Here is a 21,409-nt window from a genome sequence, read left to right as displayed (position 1 = left end):
ATGCGTTTTCAAAAGAAATGTATTTTTAGATTTAGTTAAAATTACATTCTTTGTCACCGTGTTTTCATTTTACCCAAAATGAGATTCCTGGTTTCAACTGAAAACAATATTTTATTGTTTTCAGGTTAGTTTGGGAAAATATTTTCAGTGAGAAAACAGAAATTCAACCAAACACATTTACATCACCAAACACCCCTTTAGGTATTAGATTTGATTGCATCATGAAGACCTTCTTTTAAAGGTCTCCTATCTCATAAAGAATATAGTTAATAAATAAATGGATCCTTCCTAATGAGATATGAAGACTTGTAAATTAGTATATTCGAAGCAAGAGTTGAATTGAATTATATTATACAAGATAAAGAATGTAACTCACATCCTACTATCATACTCATATTTAGATTATCATTCTTTCTAATTTTTTGTTGTAATTATTTTTTTAATCAACTGATATTGTAGGTATGCCAAGTGTACTTGTCCCCGCGAGGAACAATCTATGCCCGACCGACTTTGATAAGAAAAAATTGAGTTGATTGGGATTGAGTTCGAGTTCGAATTTTTTTCAATTGAGACAGTTGGAGTCGGAGATGAGATCAAGTTTGTTGGTCCTTGCCCCCGCCTCCACCCTAGTGTTATTCTGATATAATAAATATTTTAAACTACTATTATAACCTTACAATTATAATGGATTAATGTTTTATTTTACACATGAAATTATTGTTTTTCTTATACTTTTGTACAAGTTTTATTTAATTTCATGTTATGCTTAAAAAATAAATGAGAACAAATAATTTTTACTTGATATGTTGTTAATTACTTGAAATTTCACCCTTGATAAATAAGTTGTCATAATTACTATTTCTTTGAGCTTATAAAAAAATAAGATTAAATAATTTTTACTTAAAATTTCAATTTTCAGTCCAATTATAAAAAAAAAAATTGTCTTGTTTTCTTTTATTTTTTTATGAATAAAAAAAGATAGGATTAAAAACCGGACGGGACATAGAAACTCAATTCCCAAAGAGGGACAAAGATGAGTCTGATTTTTGAACCCCAGAGATTGAGAGGGTGGGGGAAGGAAATACTTGGGGAGTCAAGAAAAGGAAGACTAAACCCGCCCTTCTACCATGCCTAGTTTAGAGAACTATTTGCCATATAAATGGCATAAAGTTTTGCCCAAGGTTGATATGTTGTTGAATTACTTATTTTTCCTTCCACGCTTGGAAAGGGAAAATAAAATGTTTTTTACAAATAGAAAGGAGAAGAGATACCTGCTTAATAACATTCCATTTTTCAAAGTTTGTCTCATTTTTAACGTAATGCTTTAGGAAGAAAGAACGTATATAATAGCTTCAAGTTGAAAGCTATAGTATTGAGCAGCAGGTAAGTGTTCACGGAAATGTCCCGAAATAAGAGGTTCACTGTTCGTCTTATTTGGAACAAATTTTCCAGGAAAAAAAGTGAATAAGACCTGTTACTAATGTAACTCTAAATATATTTGTGTCTAAAATGATATATATATTTAAGTTACATTTGTCCCAAGACAAGGTTGAATAAAAAGCTTTTTTTTGTGCAAATTAATTGACAGAAAAATAAACATCCAGGAATTAGCATTATAAATATTTTGTTTAAAATGGTTTCTTCAGAAGTAGAATCCAAGTAGCATTCTAGTACTCTACTGATTCCGAAATTGCATAAATCAATATATATTGTTCGAAGTGCGATAGGAAATTCCAAGGCTAAAGAACCTGCACTAGTATTATGTAATGGACATTAAGTTAGAAAAAGTATGTCTCTCTTCATAATGTTTATGCAGTAGCCTATTCTAGATCAATAAAAGGTATTAAAGATTAAAAAGTATAGGTTATAAGATATGTTAATCAAAAGACATGGGGAGAACCAATAAGTCATGAGTAACATATAACTTCTCATTTTTTCTAATTTTTTTCAAATCATGGTACTATGGATTTAAAGTGAATTACAAATATCATGAAGATAACCATCCAATTTCTATCATTTTCATTATCCAATTTCTATGTACACTTAAAGATGATAAGGTATGCCTAGCTTTTCTCCAATAAATGATTATGACAAAATAGTATTCATATATAGAGACAAAAACAGGTAGTGGAGTTCATATTAAAAAGGTAACAGAGTTATTTAATAAGAGGAAACTTAATTTCTTAAAAAGATAAAAAGAAAGAGGAAAGCTAATTATATTCCTCTATTTAATTTCTTTTAAATTTTATATAAATATAAATTTAAACAAAATATATTTCAACGTCTAAGTTCACAAAGACCCCTGTTAACATAGCTGGGCTGCAGAATTTGCCACTTCCACTCACAAAAAGTCGGTCCTTACTCTTTATATGATGCTGTATTATGGATATGAATCCTCTTGCAGCTAACTTTTTACTTAGTTGTGTCATGAGAGGAATAAACACAAAAATAACTATAGTACGTGCTATCATTATATGTGTGAATTTGGAAGGATACAAGTCCATGTATTATATAAACTATCAACTGTGAGTGTCATGGTCAACTATGAATGTCATGTAAACACACAATCATTCTAATTACTTTTGAATAATTTATCCCTTTGTTCACAAGTGAATGACAAATCAGAAAAAAAAAAAGGGATTTTTCTTATCAATATTCTCACCGAAGAATTTCCAGCAAATAGTAACAGTTGAGCAACACGACAGAAAAGGCAAAAAGGCAGTTCCAAGAATACAATGTACCTTGAATTCTTCAAGGAAACTGTATGGAGAAACCAGTACCAGTCCTTGTGATATTCAGAGGGCCAAACTCATCAAACTGGGAATCGGAATCGGAATCCATATCGTTGATATCACCCCACCCACCAGGGGAATCCCCATCTTGCTCTTTTCTGGTCAGAGGAACTCGCAGCTCAGAAACCAGAACAGGAAGAGGCTCATCACTAAAGTACTTGTCATGAAGCAGCTCCATCGCCGTGGCCCTCTTGGCAGGATCATAACAAACCAGTTTTTTCACCAGAGCCACTTCATCAGGGGACCGATTGGGCAAACAAGCTTCAAGACCAGCAGGGTTCTCCACCTTGCTAAAGGAGATTATCCCATAATCAGGAAGTTTAGAACAAGCAGCCCAAGCATTCTCATCAAGGTTACCCAAAACACCAATGATTCTACTAAGCTGGTCAATATCAGCAGTTCCAGGAAACAAAGGTTGCAGCGTTAAAAGCTCTGCAAAGATACATCCCAAGGACCACAAATCAACCTCTAAACCATAGTTTCTTGATCCATAAAGCAACTCAGGAGCCCTAAACCAACGAGTCCCAACGCATGACGTAAAACAACCAAGTTCTTCCTCTTCCCTATCTACGTCACTTGTGTTGCATGTTGCATTCCCATCGTGGGTGCTAGTAATAGTATCCTTATTGTCAATGTCATCTAAAACTCTAGAATATTCTTCATGATTATTAGAAGCATCAATACCAGGCTCCATGAGAATTCTTGCCTGAGAAAACAACCCATCAATTCACTGGCTGTTTGGTTTCATTTTGAGGGATTAAGTGTGTCAGTGTGTGTTTAGATGAGCAGCAAAATTGATTTTATGTTTGAATAGTTTTTTTTATTCTAAATACAAATTAATAGGAGAATTCACTATAAATTAAAAATCAATTTTGCAGACACGGGCTAAATTAACATTTGAATAGCTAGATGGTTAGGGTTTTGCGATTGTTGACAATGAGATAACCTGTCCAAAATCAGCGATCTTGAGGAGGCCGTGTTCGGAAATTAAGAGATTAGAGGGCTTCAAATCTCGGTGGAGGACCATGTGGCGGTGACAGGCGTCGAGGCCGGAGAGAATCTGGATCATCCAGCACTTGAGCTCGCCGGCGGGGAGGGGCTGGTTGGCCTTGGCGGTGTCGGCGATGACGGTGGCCAAGTCGGTTCTGAGGAACTCAAGGACGAGGACGGCGTCCTCGTCTTCGCGCCAGAAGTACTCGTGCAAAACCACGACGTTTGGGGAGCCCTCGAGGAGCTGCAACGCGTCGATTTCTCGGAAGGCGGACTGGTAGTCGTGGATTTCCTTGAGGGCCACGGTGAGGCCGTCGGAGAGGCGACGGCCACGGTAGACGTCGGCGTAGGCTCCCGACCCGACCCGCTCCATGACCTCGTATTTTGCGATGATCTCGGATCGGGTGTGGATGCTCCAGCTCTTCGGTGGAGGATCCATCTCCATCACACTCACACTGTCCAAGTCCAATGCCTATTGCCTCGCCTCTATGTTTTTATCAGTCTCTTCTCGGTTCTCACTCAACTTTTTCTTTTTTTATTTTCTGAGCAGTATGAGAGAAATTTTTGGTTTTTTTGAAATTATAAATCGTACATTGTTATTAATTTTAAAAAAACAACATTTTTTTTATGTTTTTTAAATTTTTTTATTCAATTTTTCAACAAAAAAATCCATGGAAGAAATAAAAATCTTATTTTTTTTCATCTAATTTCTCTTTTCTCTTTTACTACAGTAAAAATTTCATCTTATTTTTTATTAAATTATTTAATGTGATAAAAATATTATATAATTTTTTGATTTCTAAAAAACTTAAATTAGCATTGCAACGATTAATCAAAGAAATTTGATTCATTTTCAGAAAATATAATTTTCAGAATTTATGATTTTCAAGCTTTAAAAAATTTCTCTCCTATTAATTTGTTCTTAATTCTGCCCCCCTATCAATTATCAATCAATTACAGTGATACAAGAGAAATGCTACCATTCCTCTTAAATGTGATAGATTTGTTGAAATGATACTCATGAATTGCAATTTACAACATTTATTTATAACTTATAAGTGTCACGTAATTAATTCCTGGAATATTTCAAAGTAATTATCCTTCTTCTACAGAAATTTGAAAGTAATTCCGATAGTTAAATAACTATTACTTTTTGCAATTCGAAATTTTTATTAATTATTTCAATCAAATAAATTTTAGTAATTAAAAAATAAAGTCATAATTCCTTGTTTGATTATATCGTTAACTATCAGGAAACTATCATAAATCCAATTGTTTTTGTTGCTTCTTTCATTGCTGCTCATAGGACTTAATTCCTTGGTCATAGGACTTAATTCTAATTAGGTGATTTCTATTGCACTTGTTATGTTCACAATTTGATTAAATTTATTTTTAAATATTCAATTGTTGGATTTATATTTTATGTAAAAATAAAATAGACTGAATAGTTCTTGTAATATATTTACTTCTTTTTTTCCATTTTTATTTTCACTCTTCTTTTAATAAGAAAAATATATTCACGAAATATCTTTCTTCCACTGCTACAAGAGAATACATTTTTCTGATGTCAATTTTTTGTCAACCTCTTCATCCCAATTTTTTATATCCTGAGTACTCCCATAAGCCCTACTCCATACAACGAAGCATAGCAAATTAACCAAATTTAGAATGAAGAGGAGCCCGTAGTAGTAATCATAGTGCCCTTTATTGATATTTGATGCTAGCCAACCAACTCCTCCCATCTTTCACAACCTTGATAATGAGGCTTCCCACCAAGTTTCCCACCCCAAGGCTAAGGGTAAATATGGAAACAGCAACACTGGACATTACTTTAGGAAATTGAGAGTACAAAAACTCTAGTTGTCCAATGAAAGTAAAACGTTGTGTCAAATCATATTCGAGAATTAAGAAGAGTTAAGAAAATATATTTAATTTTTTTATTTGTATTTGATATGAAATTTTATCTCATATACTTGTATTTCAACAGCCACCATAACTGACATGTTGACCACTATAATGGCAAAACATGAGATCAGTAGCCCAATTCCCATTCGTTGCTTAACAGTGAATATTCGTTCCTTAGGCCAAAAGGGAACTAGAATGAGATCATAGCACATGCAATCACCCATATGGTCAAAGTGAGCATTATGAATAAAGTGAAACTAGTGGCTGGGATATCTATACCGAACACCATCCTGTCCATGGTACCTGTTTGGACTATGAAAAATGATTGTTGGCTTACAGTAGTCGCAAGTATGATGCCAGTGGACCAAATAGGAAGGACTCTGATTATGGCTTTCAACTCCTCTACTTGTCTCACTGTACACTGACTCCATGGGTCAATGGGTCTCCCATCGTAGGCCAAATCTTTTTCTCTATTCTTGATTATGCAAGCTTTGTTCAAGAACCTAAGAAGGGAGATCAATGAAATATTGAATTAATTAACATGCTCAAAATAATTCCTCTAATTTATAATTTGATATTACAGGACCGGGACCAGATAATTGTACACGATTTTCAAATTTTGTGTCTATTTCTTCTTACTAATTTAGCAATATACCTAAATTTCTTCTCGAAAAAAATTAGTGCAAGACACATTAATCTCCAATACTACATAAATCTTATTTTATTTAGTTTCTAAAAATTATAAATGTTAGTCATATAAAACATGGTACACTTTAGTTTTTTAAAAGGACTAATATAGCCAATATTTGATTGTTTTTAAAGATTAAAGTGGGATTTTTATGTTTAAGGATTAACATTTTTTAACAATAGATTTGGTCGTTTAGTGTTTACTCTATCCTTTATCATGCCTATATATATTTAATCTCTATGCAAAGAAAGAAGCACATACACAAGTGTTACATGAGAGTCTATCATATGAATTATATGAAAAATTAATACATACCTTAAGTAAGCTTACTTTGTCTGTTGGTTGAACAAGATTAGAGCCATTGCGAAAATGCCAAATGTCAGAGTTCTTGGGAGGCAGGGGTAAGTGTCTGTTTTTCCAGGCTGGCACAAAAAAACATTATAGCAGACAATCACACAATCCCCATAGAAATCCCGCAACTCACAGCCCACCCTGCGATGAAGATAAAAACTGACATGTAATTAAGAAATTCAAGTAAGTGCCCTTTGGGTAAGCAATTTAATTGAGACTTTAGGCCATTTCCAATTTAGTATTTCTCTTTGGAGTTCTTAAGTGGATTCCACTTATTCACACAAGTTATTTGTATCTTTTCCAGCCTAAGCACCCAATCTCTATAACCCATTATTTCTAAAAAAATCTACCAAAAGAGCCACCAATAACTCCATGTTCTTATTTAGCAATAATTTTATTTAGATTTAATTACTCATTTAATTTTTATAATTTTTATTTTTTTTAATCCTTATAGCTAATAAGTAGACTTTTTAGTCCCTGAAAATTTATATTTTAATTCTTAAAAAGTTTCAACATTAAATTTTTTTAACTAATAGAGTTAAAAAAATTTAATGACAAAGACCTCTTAAGAATTAAAATATAAACTTTAGGGACTAAAAAATATACTTATTAATTATAGAAATTAAAAAAATAAATTTAAAAATTATAAGAAATAAATAAATAATTAAATCTTTTATTTATTAACTGAACTGATGCAACTCAAAAAGTGTATAAAAAAAATTAAAAAGCTGACAAAATGGTTCCACATTAAGGTTGACAAGTAAGAACCGATGCTTGTAGATGGACTGTTACCTATTTTAAGTTTTACTCCATTTTAAGTTTTACTCCAATGGTAATTTATATTAAGAATAGATTCTCAAAAGAAAAAGGAGTTAAGCACCTCTATAAGATTCAACATAGGAGTTACTGATAACAGTCAAATTTAAGTTAATTTGATAATTAATTTTGTCTAAAACTTTTATATTATTTTTAATGAAATAATAAAAATAATAATATTATTATAATTTTTTATCAGGAGGAATCAAAAAAAGAAAATTTTACGTGAAGAAAAAAATCTTGAAGAAAAAGTTAAAGACCGAAACAACAAATCCAACATGTCTCTTCGCTTAATGCCAACTCACACTTAATGTCGTGTTAAAATTAAACTACCTTAAACTTATAAAAGGAGTAGAAAGCAAAGGAACAATACATATCGGATACCAATCCTTATACCCCGAGACACTGAAATTCAAAACTTTCTACTAAATACATCCTAAGTATGAGTATCTCAAATAAGAAAAGAACTTACATGGCTTTCAACTCCTCTACTTGTCTCACTGTACACAAACTCCATGGATCAATGGGCATCCGAGTCCAAATCTTTCTCTCCGTTCTTGATTATGCAAGCTTTGTTCAAGAACCTAAGCAGGAAAAAACCAAATAATTAATTAGGAAAATGATACATGGATAACCACATACAAATTAAAGATAGAGAGCTAAACAAAAATTTTAGAAGTAACTATAAAAATTAAGATTCATATACACATCAAATTTCATATATGTAATATTTATATGTTCCAAAATATTAATTAAGTTAGTAATTTATCAAAATGTTAATTGAAAATATATCTAAACAGAGGACAAATTCATGAACATTTTTTTTAAAGACCTAACGTTATAAATGTCAATCATTGATTTCACGTGCTAAAAAAATCATGAATTTATAATAAAAATATTCATATATACATTAATAATAATGTTTTAGCAAAAATTCATATTAATTGTGATCTAAAATTTTATTAATTTAGAATGAATTATGTTACTCACGAAACAATAGTGGCCAAAAATCAATAAAGAAAAGCATCCTTTTAGATTGTTAAAGACTAAAAGAAGAAAAATGTCATACTGTGACAATAGTCATTGTCCTAAAAATAAATTCCGAGATATCTTTAATACAACTCGGTATTTGGTTTGCTTCTTCAAGATTTACTCAACGATGTGTTTGAGTCTATGCACTCAAGGCTAAAAACATGTTGGAGCTTCATAAGCAATACCAGAAAAAAAAATTATAGACAAAAAGAAAAAATATATTCAAAGAATTGATTGGAAATAGAGAATATTTACTAGTGCATCTCAAACTTTATATCGTTAAGCCAATGTTTGGTTTTCGTAATTAATTAAGTTTACTTCATTGACTAATGTTAATAAATAACTTTTAATTCTTACATAATTTATAATACGGGGAAAAACTAATAAAGTCTTAAAAATATAATTATTTATAGTTTTTAAAATAACAATAACATATTGTATTATTCAGGATTTATAAAATTAACGTGGCAAATGACCTGACCTTCCAATATGTATGTTAGCTCTCCATGTTAGCTAGTCCTACAGGAACACGGACACACCATCCTTGACAGTCCAGCTACTAACGACATGTTATCATTAAATCAAATACTTTAATATTTGAATCTCAATGATAATACTTTTCTTTTAATCAAGTTACAGGTACCTACTTATCTATTAACAATGAATTATCTATAAGTGATGAATTATCTACAATTCATTGAATTATCTACAAGTGATTAATTATCTACAAGTTATTATTTACAAGTTATGAATTATCTATTAATTATTATTTATGAATAATGAATTATTTACAAGAGTTGTTATACCACTATTTCCTACTATTAAGGACTCGAAGTTCCTATTCCACGTTATAAATACCATATTCTATCTCACATTTTTTTTATTTTATTCTCAACTCATTCACATGCTTACTTGAGTTCGAAGTCCTTTATTTTGTAAGTCTCTCCTTATGTTCTCCTAATAGAGGAGAGGATACTTACCCTTCAATGTATGAAATCGTGAAATCTATGCAGACTACGTCTCCTTTAAAGTCAATCAACTCCACATTTTGGTATGTACACATATGATAAAAGAAAAATACTATTTAAAATAAATGATATTCAAATATTTTGCAAAGAAAGAGAGAAAAAAAATACAATTATCTCTACAAAAGACTATGTAAGAAAAATATAATATTTTTCTAAAAAGATAAGAATAATTATCTTTATAATAAAACTATAGAAAAAGCATTTTTTTATAAAAAAAAAAAAGAAGAAAAAATAACACTAAAATGTTACTATTTAACTCAAATGAAATAATTAATTACTTTATAATATATATATATATATATATATATATATATATATATATATATATATTAAAATTAAAATAAATTGGGTACCAAATCCCCCAAGTCCACAAGGTAGCTACCTATAGGTCCATCCTTGACAACATACTTTTAAACTCCCAAAGAAAGAAAAGGAAGAGAAAAAAGTATAGAGATATAATGCATTGAGGTAAAATTAATATATAAATCATATTAAGGTCATGTTTATAAATTTCTTAATAAATAAATACTTATATATAAAAGAAGAAAATAATTAACAAGGTAAAATGCATTGACGTCACATAAGATAAAATCAATCAATGTACTTTAGTTTTTAGAGAAGTTAATGAAAAAAAAACCTTTTATAAAACTTAAGTGCTTAAATTGATATTAGCTTATATGAGAAACTCGGTCTATTTTATTTTCTTCTTTTACGAGTAATTATAAAAAAAGTTATCCAAACAGAGAACTTAGTCCTAAAACTCAACATTTTAGTCTTCAATAAGAATTAATATAGCCCATAATTTTTATTTTTTTAAAAGACTTTATATTTTGATTGGCTAACCTTTTTTAACAGCAAATTAATTTGGGTCATAGTGTCCACTTTAATTTTTACAGGGCTTTCTTATTTAATCTCTACTCAAAGAAACATGGACACAGATTACATGAGAGCTTGTCGTATGAAATTTGTGGCACAACAAATTGGTACCTACCTTACTTTGTTTGTTGGTTGAACAAGATTAGAGCCATTGTGGAAATACCAAATGTCAGAGTTCTGACGAGGTAGGTGTAAGTATCTGTTTTTCCAGGATGCAACAATCACTTGGGCGGAACCAGTGAGCAAGCTCTTGTTTGATTTCACTTTGACATATAAGGAAGAACCCAAGGAAAAACATGACGGCAGAAAACAACATAAGCCCCACAGGAATCCCAAAACCCACAACCCACAACCCACCCTGCTTTAACTTGAATGTACACTATAAATGTCCACTGAAATCGTTACTGAAACGCCAACCGAAACATAATACCAATTGAAGAAGCTCTTCATGGTCCTCTCATTTTGTGGGGTTTCATGGTTGTTGATTTGATCAGCAGTAAAGGCTAAGGTACATGCCCTAATGCCACCAGCTCCAAGAGCCATTTGAGCAAGGGAAGAGAAAAGAAACAGGATCGTTGCAGTACTGTTGGATTTGCACAAGGTTCTACATCACACTGAGGCCTTGGATGCCTAACAATCGCAGAGAGCCACAACACAACTATGCCCTATAATGAAGATAAAAACCGACATTTAAGAAAGCCTGTTTGGTAAAGTGGTTAATGAAGTGTTTATCACATAAGCGCACGGTGTATAAGTTATTCCTATAATTTAAGAGAAAATCAAATCAAATCGTTTTCATATAAGCTATAAGATGTTTTCTTAAGCTATCTTAGGAAGTTTTTTTTTTTACTATTTGGATTTGAGTTTAACCGGTCCCAAGACCTAATTCACAAGATGATCACATTATTAGTCTACATGGCATGTCTAACACACTCCATGCATAGGATTGAATTTTTTTAGCGTAAAATTTACATAACCACTATGGTGATCCAACAACTGTTGGGGTGATAGATCTAAAAAATTAATTAATAAATTAGAATATATCTAGGTGTCTGGGGTTGTTTAAAATTAATTTTTGGTGTTTCTATAAGCAAATATTAATTATAATTAAAAAATTATTTTCTTGACATTTAATTATCATCTAAAGGTGAGAGTCATTTAACTAAAGGTGAGTCATTTAATTAACCACATATTAAACCCTTTAATTATTGTCATATGAACTACACGAAATGGCATCCTATAACATAAATAAATTCTTGCATATTATTTCCTTTCCTTACCAATTTCAGCGCTGAAATTACATAAGAAGCTTGTCACACTCCCAACAAACTAGGATACTTTTCTGGGCGCGCTGTATAAAGTTCCAAAGCAAGATTCCAAGTTTCTTAACTAATTAACTTCAGTTTTAACTCCCATGCATGGCTGTGAGAACTTACTATCTATATAAATTAAAGGATTTCAGAAACTATCTAATTGGTCTTAAATCGGTATCTGTCATCATCCACCTTTAACCAGCTTTAAGTGAGAGATTACGATGTATTAAATATGTGACTCGGTGGAACGAAAAGCTTAGGTTAGTGTCCAACGACGGATCAAAAGGGTGAGGGAAAAGATAATTTATGTCATTTCAAGTATCGGTGAACTGGCTTTAGTTCTTAACTGTCCTTTTGATTTGATAAAAGTAATTTTAACGAAATTGATTTTAAATATTGAAATATGTTTTAAAGTTAATTTGAATTGAATCGTTTTACATAAGATGTTTGGAAAATGATTTTTTAAATTTATAAATAAATGGAAGTTAAATTTGGTCCCCTCGGTGTAACGAAAGCTTCATGTACTCTATTTTGCATCTCCTAGTTAATTAGATTCCAAGTCACGTACATGCCGTATCAAACCTATTTCTTGTTTTCTTAGAAGAATCGCCCGTTATATTGGTGGAAGCAGAAGTTACACGTACAAAAAGATTACTTGCCAGAAATTTAATTCACATACAAGTATAAAAAAAATTCTTTCACACCTTTCGAATTTTATTGATCTTAATTAAAGTACTTTGTAATTTTAAGATGACTATTTTAGTGAAATATCTTTTTCAATTTATTTATTTTTCTTTTACAAAGAACTTGAGATTTTCCTTAAAAGATTTAATCTTATCAATTTCATTCAAAGGAACGTAATTTTGATAACTTTTCTCTACTTTAAAAATAAGTTAAGAAGTAGTATGTATAAATTAGATGTGAATTAGTTATAATTATTTTTTAAAGTAAATAATTGATTGAGAGATTAAAAAAACGAAAGAAAAAAAAATGAATTATGAAAATGAAAATTTGATGAGGATAACTATAGTTATAACAACCTTTTCTTTTAGTTCCTATCATTCATCTCATTTTTATCCTTATATATAGTTATAGTTTTTAATCATTTTGATCTTCATTATCTAAAATCGTCTAACACCATTATATCTAAATTCCTTAAAATTGCTACAAAACTAAAGTAGACGATGAAAACTGTCAAAAAAATTTAGACAAATTAATTTTTGTAGGGATTTTAAAAAATATGAATGTAATAGCGTTAGGCAACTCTAAACAACCATAATAAAAAGAGGGGTTAAAATATTGTAACTTTAAGACTAAAATGAAATATTTTAAACTATAAAAAATAAAAATAAAAATTGTTGTACCAGTAAGAATTAAAAGAATAATTAAATCTTATATACATATAAAATATTAGTAAAAATTTATTTTCAGTCAGAAGAAAATAACTTATACATTAATAATGTAAAATAATCTTACATCATCATTTAATATCTATAAATAATCATACGTGATCAGTTTGATAGTTTTTATAATAATTATTTTAAATAATAATAACCTTAATAATCATATCAATAAGAATTTTTTATTGGTTAATAGCATAAAATATTTTATACCACCATAATGCATAGTATGTTATAAAACTCTTAAATCATATATGTAAAAGTATCAAAACTCAACTTTAAAAATTTTAGAGGGACAAAAACATATTTTATTCATCTTTAACTGTTGAATTTATAATTTTTGCAAAAATAAAAGATGTATTTAAATAATCTAAATACTCATGTATTTCACGGTTCCTAAGTACTGGCAAAATATACAAGATAATCCATTAGTTTCTCTTAATTCTTTTTCCCCCTTCATTTTGTGTCCAACTCTTTCTCTAATACTCTCGTGTCAACCTCTTCCTCCCAATTTTTTATATCACAAGTACTCCCATAAATCCGACTCCATATGAAGAAGCATAACAAATTAACCAAATTCAGAATGAAAAGGAGGGCATAGTAGTAATCATAGTGCCCTCTATTGATATTTGATGCTAACCAACTAGCTTCTCCTCCTCTCTTGGTCCCATCTTTCACAACCTTGACAATAAGGCTTCCCAAGACGTTTCCCATCCCAATACCAAGGGCACATAGAGAAACAGCAATGCTTGACATTGTCTTAGGAAATTGAGAGTAATAGAACTCTATTTGTCCGATGATATTCAAACCCTCAGCTAAACCATACAAGCAGTACTGGGGCACTAACCACATAGCTGACATGTTCACCACTCCTTTGGGGTTATCTATAAACCCTTCCTTTATTGCTTCATTTCTTCTCTTCCTTTCTACCAATGCTGCTACTAGAGTGGCCAGGCATGAGATCAATAGCCCAATTCCCATTCGTTGCTTAACGGTGAGTACTCGCTCCTTAGGAAATAAGGGAACTAGAATGCGATCATACACAACCACCCATATGGTCAAAGTGAGGATTATGAATGCAGCGAAATTGGTGGGTGGGATGGTCATATGGAACACCACTCTGTTCATGGTTTGAGCTTGGACAATAGAAAATGATTGTTGGCTTATGCTAGTAGCAAGTATGATGCCGGTGGACCAAATGGGAAGGACTTTAATTATGGCTTTTAACTCCTCCACTTGTCTTACTGTACACAGACTCCATGGGTCAATTGGCATCTCACCACTGTCCAAATCTTTCTCTCTATTCTTCATCATGCAAGCCTTGTTCAAGAACCTAACAAGGGAGAATCTCAAAAATTTATTAATATGTTACACAAAATAAGTTGTGTAATTAATAATTTAACACTACAAAATGGGGGAACGGATCATGACATGTTATTTGCAAATTTGTGTCTTTTTTTTATCTATTTAGAAATGAATCCAATTTCATTTAAAAAAACATTAGTGCTTAACATTTGTCTCTAATAATACAAAAATCTCGAGATTTTAAATTTTTTAATAGGAATACACCATTAATGTAAAAAAAATGTATACTATCAACTAATTAAAAATTATTTTTGACATCACTTTAAGATAATTATCATCAAACCTAATTAACATGCATGCATAGCATACATAGAATAATTTGTAACTGGATCATATTAACAAACAAATTGTTACGTACTACATACCTTGCTTTCCCTGTAGGTTGAACAAGGTTAGAGCCATTATGGAAATACCAAATGTCAGAGTTCTTGGGAGACATGGGTAAGTGTCTGTTTTTCCAGGCTGCTACAATCACTTGAGCTAAGCTAGTGAGCAAGCTCTTGTTTGGCTTCACTTTCTTATATAAGCAAGAACCCAAGAAAAACATGATAGCAGAAAATGTCATAAGCGCCACAGGGATACCAAAACCCACAACCCACCCTGCTTTAACTTGAATGTACACTATAAATGTCATTGAAACAGTTACTGAAATGCCAACCGAAGCATAGTACCAATTGAATAAGCTCTTCATGGTCCTCTCATTATGTGGGTTTTCAGGGTTGTTGATTTGATCAGCAGTAAAGGCTAAGGTACATGGCCTAATGCCACCAGCTCCAAGAGCCATGAGAGCAAGGGAAGAGAAAAGAAACAGGAGTTGCAGTGTTGTAGGATTCGCACAAGGTTCTACATCACATTGAGGTCTTGCATGCCTAAAAATAGCAGTGAGCCACAACACAACTAAGCCCTGTAATGAAGATAAGTTGTAAGTTATTTTGGTAAGTCATCCTAGAAAATTTATTGAAATAAGTTAAAAATATAATAATCGAATATATTTTGGGGTTAAATTATATAAAAATTTATAATTTTTTCTTTTCTAATTCTTTTTTTTTAGCAAATAATTGTTAAATTAACATTATTTAAATTTTTGTATAGAGAATATTAAAAATGATGAATTTATGATACTTAATGAGTAGAATAAAATACAAGAAATCAAGAATAATTAAAAAAATCAGACTAATTCAAAGTTAGAGTATATTAATAAATATATATATAAATTGGAATAATTATTAACAGAGAAAAATCATTAATATTACATATCAAGGAGTAGCTTTAATAGATTAAGTTTTCAATATTTTCATCTTCTAAATTTAACTTTTATAATTGTTTTTTTTTCTTTTTATTTTTAATTAATTAATTTAAATTCTTGTTTAATTTCTCTTTTTATTTGATTTAATTTTCTGTCAATTTAAATTATTGTTTTTCTCATAATTTTTTCAATTCAATTTTCTTTAATTTTTTATTCATCTACCTAAAAATAAATAAAGTCAATTTAAATTCGATAATGGAACTTTTGTTTTAACTTTATTACTTGAGATGAATTGAATCCGTCAACAAAATAATTTATGAACATATTATAAGTTTTTTTTTTTTAACTTTGCTTATGTTATAATTAAGATAAACCTACGTAGTTAAACTGCAAATAAGTTGTTCAACATGCACAATAAGGAGTTGTAGGAATAGTAGTATTGGCTTACAACAAGGTCGATGACTATTCCGAGAGCAATAACACGAAATCGTCCAAGCCAAGAATCAGAAAGAAAAGCACCAAAGATGGGGAAAAAATTGGACAAGGCGTTCCACAGGAATATTATAATAGCTCCTGTTGCAGGGTCAAAATGATACTCTTGTAGCAGGTACAAAATCATGTTCACATGGAGTCCCACATTTGCAACCTTTTCAAAGGTCTCGTTTGCTAGACCAAGCAGAATAAAAATCACAACCTGGTTAGAACTTCTGATGATATATATATATATATTTGATGATATATGCAAAGAAATTAAAGAATCATCACCTATGATAAAGGGAATGGTTCTGTAACCACCCTTTTTCCTTTCAACCAGTTCGGTAGCTTTCTTTTGTTCCATCGACGACATCTCCATTTTTCTTTTGTGATACACATGAAAAGATTGCACACAAAGTATAATTGAAGCTAGTTACTAGTACAATACAAGAGCTTTGTTTTATACACAGACATGGACAAAACCTCTTGTTTCCACACACTATCTATCTTTCCTCCTGTGTTAAATTTCGGTGCAGCTAGACCTCGTTATTATCTAATTTATTGTCGCATCTCAGTAATTGAACCATTTAATTATCGTCATAAAAACTACGAAGAAATGACACCCTATATCATAAATAAAATACTTGCATATATTCATTCTTTTTTCCTTACCAATTTGTAGGATAATGGAAGACCAAGTAACTACGCATTCCTCATGCAAAGCACATTACATTTACGGCGTTGGTCCTTATCTCCTAATTTCCTTTTTTGAGGTGTGTGTTTCTTGAGCTTTTCGCGTTGTTAATTAGTTTGCTCAAGGGATCAAAATGGCAATGCTTGTGCGTGTGAATCTGCATGAAGTTCCAAATTAAGCAAGTTTTTCTTAACTAACTAACATCAGTTTTAACTCCCACCGTTTCGAGAACTTAATAGATATAAATAATGGATTTTGGCACATCTAATTAGTCTTATATCGATATCTGCCGTCTCCCTTCAACTCGCTTCAAATTATGATTAAGTGTCCAATTACGAATATTCACAAACTCCAAAGTGAAGGAAAACAAAATTAATTTATGTCATTCCAAGTATTGGCCGGTGAACTGTCTTCTTTTTTTTTTTTTAACTGTCCATTTGATTAAAAATTAGATAAATGGTAATTTTGTCCTTAAAATATTATCATTACATTAATTTTATATTCTAATATTCTTTTATTTTACACTTTCCTTTTATATTTAACATGAAAATATATATTAAATACATAATTAATAAACTTAAAAAATATTTCAAGAATATATTTAATAAATAAAAAAAATACAATTATAAATAAATTAAATACGTTAAATTTCAAATTTGTACATTCTAATAAATCAGACCTAAATTTCAAATTTAACTCGTTTGAAGCTTAAATATCATTTTTTAACCTAAACTTGAACTTTAAAATGTTGGATTCCATTTAACTTAGGCCCGTTTGATTATTCTTTTAAAAATTAAAAAAGTCGTTTGATTCATAAAAGTTAAAAAAAAAAAAATTCTTCACCGCACAAAAATCTCTCTGCATATTGTCAGTTGTCACTACAGTCCGCTGTCACCGCCGGCCACCTCCGCCCACCGCCTCTGCAACACCGGTTCAAAGATAGATAAGGCAGTGCAGAAACGTCACCCTCTTCAAACGGTTTTTGTTTTTCTCTTTCTAAAACAAGTTTTTTCGAAACACTTTAACTTTTAAACTTCATCAACTTTGGATGAGGAGTATAAAATTATTTTTAAAATAATAACTTAAATATATTTTAAATTTTTGTAACTTAGGGTTTTTATTTTTGTAAGTTTATTTTTTAAAATTTAATTCTTGTAAGTTGATATTTTTTAATTTATATTCTTTAAGTTTTTATTTATTTATTTTCATTTCTTGTAATTTTATGTATTTTGATTTTATTTCTTATAAGATTCTAATATTTTTATTTATAGTTCCTATAAGTTATCTGTGTTTATAGGAATAGAAATTTAAAAAAAAATATATCAATTTACAAAAAAATAAAAAAAATATTTTATAAGAATTAAAATTTAAAAAATATAAACTTACATGAAATAGGATTAGAAAAATTAACTTGAAAAACTAAAAATAAAAAATATTAAATAAAAAAAGTATATATTTAAACCTAAAATAAATAACTGAAAACTAGGTGTGGTGTGGCCAAATTACATGCAAAAGAACACCTTTTCTCAAAAAAACGGCAGTGAAGTTTGAATCCTCATTCATCTTAATTATAATTATAATATGGTATTTCCTTCCTGCTAGTTGATGATTTGATTTTGATAGATTCTGCTTTATCAAATTTTATTATCCAATTGCCTTTTAAGCAGTCCTGGGGGCCGGGGATCTTAAGATTAGGTGTTTCTAAAAAAATCAATTTATATATGAGATAATTACTGATCCAGATTTTTCCCCCTAAACTTATGCATATTAATATCTTAATATATTATTTAAGGGAAAATAAATTCTTTATAGTTATTTTCGATTCCTTTCAAGGTATTTTTCTATGTCTTTATTATCATTCTTACATATTTAATGTCATCTTATTTAAAGTGTTTTTATTATTAATTTTGATTAAAGCTACTAATTAAACTCTATATATCTGAATCATTTGATATTTATTTACTTTGAAATTAAGATATGAATAATTTTTCATATATCTTTTATGTTATTGAAAATTAATAATACAATTTATTTATTCGTATATATAATATGTGGGCTAAAATTCTATACTAATGAAAACAAAATGAAATGTCATATCAGAGCAGTGGCTGCCGCAAGGCGAATGAGGCGGTAGGCTTTCGCCTCAAACTTTTGTCGTTGTTGATTTTTTAGTTTTTACGTATAGGTTTATTATTTTTTTGTTTAATTTATTTGATAATAAATTTTGCTATATTACACGTATTTACTTTATTAGTGAAATTATACAATTTTAAAATATGTATATACATAAATATTGTTATAATTGTCAAGAGAAATTTTTTTAAATTTTTTTTATATTTAATTTGATATAAAAATGTTGTAAGATAGTGATGGAATGAATTGTCATGACATCAAATATTAAAATTACTTAGATTATTAAATCTTAATTAAAAAGAATAAAATATAATTTTTTATTCTTATTGTCTTTAATAAATAATTTTAATTGAGATATTTTATTTATCATTTTTTAAAAATTCACGATTTTAATCTTTATTTTTTTCTTTGAGAAATTTTGTTCCCAGCTTTAAAACATTCAGGATTTTAATTTCCGCGACTAATTTCAAGATTATGTACTTTTTAAATTATTTATTTTAATAAATTAAACTTATTAGTAATTAAATATTTTTTTAAAAAAATTGTCACATGATTAATAATTTAGACATAGATACTAAAATCATATTTTTTTAAAAAGTGAGAATAAAATTTCTCAATTAAAAAATAAATAAACTAAAATTACATTTTTTTATAAAAAATAAATTCATAAATTATATTATAATATACTCAACATAAAATTTGCCTAAGGACTTAGAATTGGTAGACACGGCCCTGTGTCATATTACTAAAGTAATAAAATATCATTATTGAAACAATTTTTATTTTTCTAGAGCATTTGACGAGCGCTGCGGTCAAATTACACGAAAAGAACATTTTGATCCCTCCACATTGAAAATTTACATATACTAACGATAAAAACACAATCAATAGCCACGTTATTAAAATTAAAATATCTAATAAATGTGTGACCTTTTTTATCTAGAGTAATCCTGGAATGGTGAAGCACTGTAGCATAATTACATAAGAAGAACATTTTTAATTTTTACACTTCACCCTCGTAAAGTGTGTGAGTAAGAAACAAATACTATTACTCATAAAATTTGTATTACTATTAATTAAATACTCTTTAATACAAATGGTTAAATTAAATATTATTTATATTAATAATTAATAATAATATTTTCATTTTTATATATAAAAAAATACTTAATTTATCACGATGAATAAAAATAGTTAAATTAATTTACTCTATATTGTCATAAAGTTAAATTTTATTCCAAATATATTTATATAACTAATTGGTTTAAGTAATGATTTGATTAAATGTAATACTATTACTCATAGAAACATGATAGCTCGTTAATATAATAATTTTTTTCAACCAATAAATATGAGTTATATTATTTTTTTATTTATGGTAGAGTCATATGGTTAATAATTTAATAAATACATTCAGCTTCATAAAAATGATGATATCTCAGCTAATATAATTCACAATAAATCAGGATTATTAAAGAAAATTAGAAATCAATATATTTTGTAAGTGCTCATATTTTTATAAGAATGGATGTAGTAATACACAATTTTTAATATTTTCAAAATAAATATTAATTATATATATTTTTTAAAATGGTCAATACTTATTTCAAAAATAAATTTTTTTATGTATTTGAACATATAAGAGTTTTGAAGAAAAAAAAAGACTTTATTAGTTATTTCTTTCTTTCTTGGCAATGATTAAATGTCTAGGTAAATATGCCTGGAGGCAAAACTTCATGAAACACAGCTTCTATATATAAAGTGACGAATTTTTTTATGAGTATATATGAAATTTTCGGTCAATAAAAGGAATATATTTGAATATATTTCTCTTATAGTTATTTTTATAACTATTACTTTCATAAAAAAATATTACCATTAAGGCTTGTGATTTAGCTAATAAATTTTTTTGGGTATTTTTTTTCATGCTTGAATATAATGAAATATTCTCTTATCTTTTAGAAATCTATGATTATAAAAAAATAATGATTACCTAAATTGATTAGTCATAGTATAGTTATCTTATAATGCATAAATATAAATATGGATTAACATAATATGCATAAATATCATATATAATGGTTAAAAAAATATAAATATTTATACTTTTCAATTTTAAAAAAAATAATATTTTGATATAATGAGAAATTTAATTAAACATCATTCATATGCATTTTGTATACATTAAATTTAAATATAAATATCTAAGAATGTTTTGACATAAAAAAAAATCATCAAAATGGATTTTCTCTAGTATGAATGTGTGATGGATGTATATAAATGTGGATTAGTGCACATAAATTAAA

At 29.0% G+C, this 21,409-nt stretch overlaps 2 protein-coding genes and 1 long non-coding RNA gene across 5 annotated transcripts; all 3 read right to left on the bottom strand.

Moving 5' to 3' along the window:
* Positions 1 to 1,607: 1,607 nt before the first annotated feature.
* LOC100776564 (cyclin-dependent kinase F-1) lies at positions 1,608 to 4,325 on the bottom strand. Of its 3 annotated transcripts, none has more exons than XM_041015712.1 (3): positions 3,739 to 4,302; positions 2,742 to 3,498; positions 1,608 to 1,753 (listed from the first exon to the last, which is right to left on the bottom strand). In XM_041015712.1, exons 1-2 carry the CDS (start codon positions 4,225 to 4,227, stop codon positions 2,752 to 2,754), a joined length of 1,236 nt encoding a protein of 411 aa, XP_040871646.1. In that variant the 5' UTR covers positions 4,228 to 4,302; the 3' UTR covers positions 1,608 to 1,753; positions 2,742 to 2,751. The 3 variants fall into 3 exon arrangements, with proteins under 3 accessions (XP_040871646.1, XP_040871647.1, XP_003525274.1); XM_041015713.1 differs by having other exon boundaries at positions 1,608 to 1,748; XM_003525226.5 differs by lacking the exon at positions 1,608 to 1,753 and having other exon boundaries at positions 2,552 to 3,498; positions 3,739 to 4,325.
* A 1,382-nt stretch (positions 4,326 to 5,707) lies between these two features.
* Positions 5,708 to 11,948, bottom strand: LOC106798871 (uncharacterized). Its single transcript, XR_003267155.2, has 5 exons — positions 11,759 to 11,948; positions 10,594 to 11,143; positions 8,015 to 8,126; positions 6,691 to 6,867; positions 5,708 to 6,190 (listed from the first exon to the last, which is right to left on the bottom strand). It is a non-coding gene; the product is annotated as an uncharacterized lncRNA (long non-coding RNA).
* A 1,528-nt stretch (positions 11,949 to 13,476) lies between these two features.
* Positions 13,477 to 16,854, bottom strand: LOC100787428 (protein NRT1/ PTR FAMILY 1.2). The gene is made up of 4 exons (XM_003524350.5): positions 16,568 to 16,854; positions 16,251 to 16,468; positions 14,922 to 15,460; positions 13,477 to 14,524 (listed from the first exon to the last, which is right to left on the bottom strand). Exons 1-4 carry the CDS (start codon positions 16,653 to 16,655, stop codon positions 13,648 to 13,650), a joined length of 1,722 nt encoding a protein of 573 aa, XP_003524398.1. The 5' UTR covers positions 16,656 to 16,854; the 3' UTR covers positions 13,477 to 13,647.
* Between the last annotated feature and the right edge of the window lie 4,555 nt (positions 16,855 to 21,409).

This window comes from Glycine max, chromosome 5 (genome assembly GCF_000004515.6).
Source record: "Glycine max cultivar Williams 82 chromosome 5, Glycine_max_v4.0, whole genome shotgun sequence".
Lineage (NCBI taxonomy): Eukaryota > Viridiplantae > Streptophyta > Magnoliopsida > Fabales > Fabaceae > Glycine > Glycine max.
This window is presented reverse-complemented; position numbering and strand designations above follow the sequence as displayed.

Excerpts from the sequence above, each read along its gene's own strand:
- LOC100776564 (XM_003525226.5), bottom strand. The coding sequence starts at position 4,227 with ATGGAGATGGATCCTCCACCGAAGAGCTGGAGCATCCACACCCGATCC. Across the intron at positions 3,499-3,738 it reads AGATCGCTGATTTTGGACAG|GCAAGAATTCTCATGGAGCC; the intron begins GTTATCTCATTG and ends TTGTTTTCTCAG.
- LOC100787428 (XM_003524350.5), bottom strand. The coding sequence starts at position 16,655 with ATGGAGATGTCGTCGATGGAACAAAAGAAAGCTACCGAACTGGTTGAA. Across the intron at positions 16,469-16,567 it reads AACCATTCCCTTTATCATAG|CAAACGAGACCTTTGAAAAG; the intron begins GTGATGATTCTT and ends TGCTTGGTCTAG. Across the intron at positions 15,461-16,250 it reads GAATAGTCATCGACCTTGTT|GGCTTAGTTGTGTTGTGGCT; the intron begins GTAAGCCAATAC and ends TCTTCATTACAG.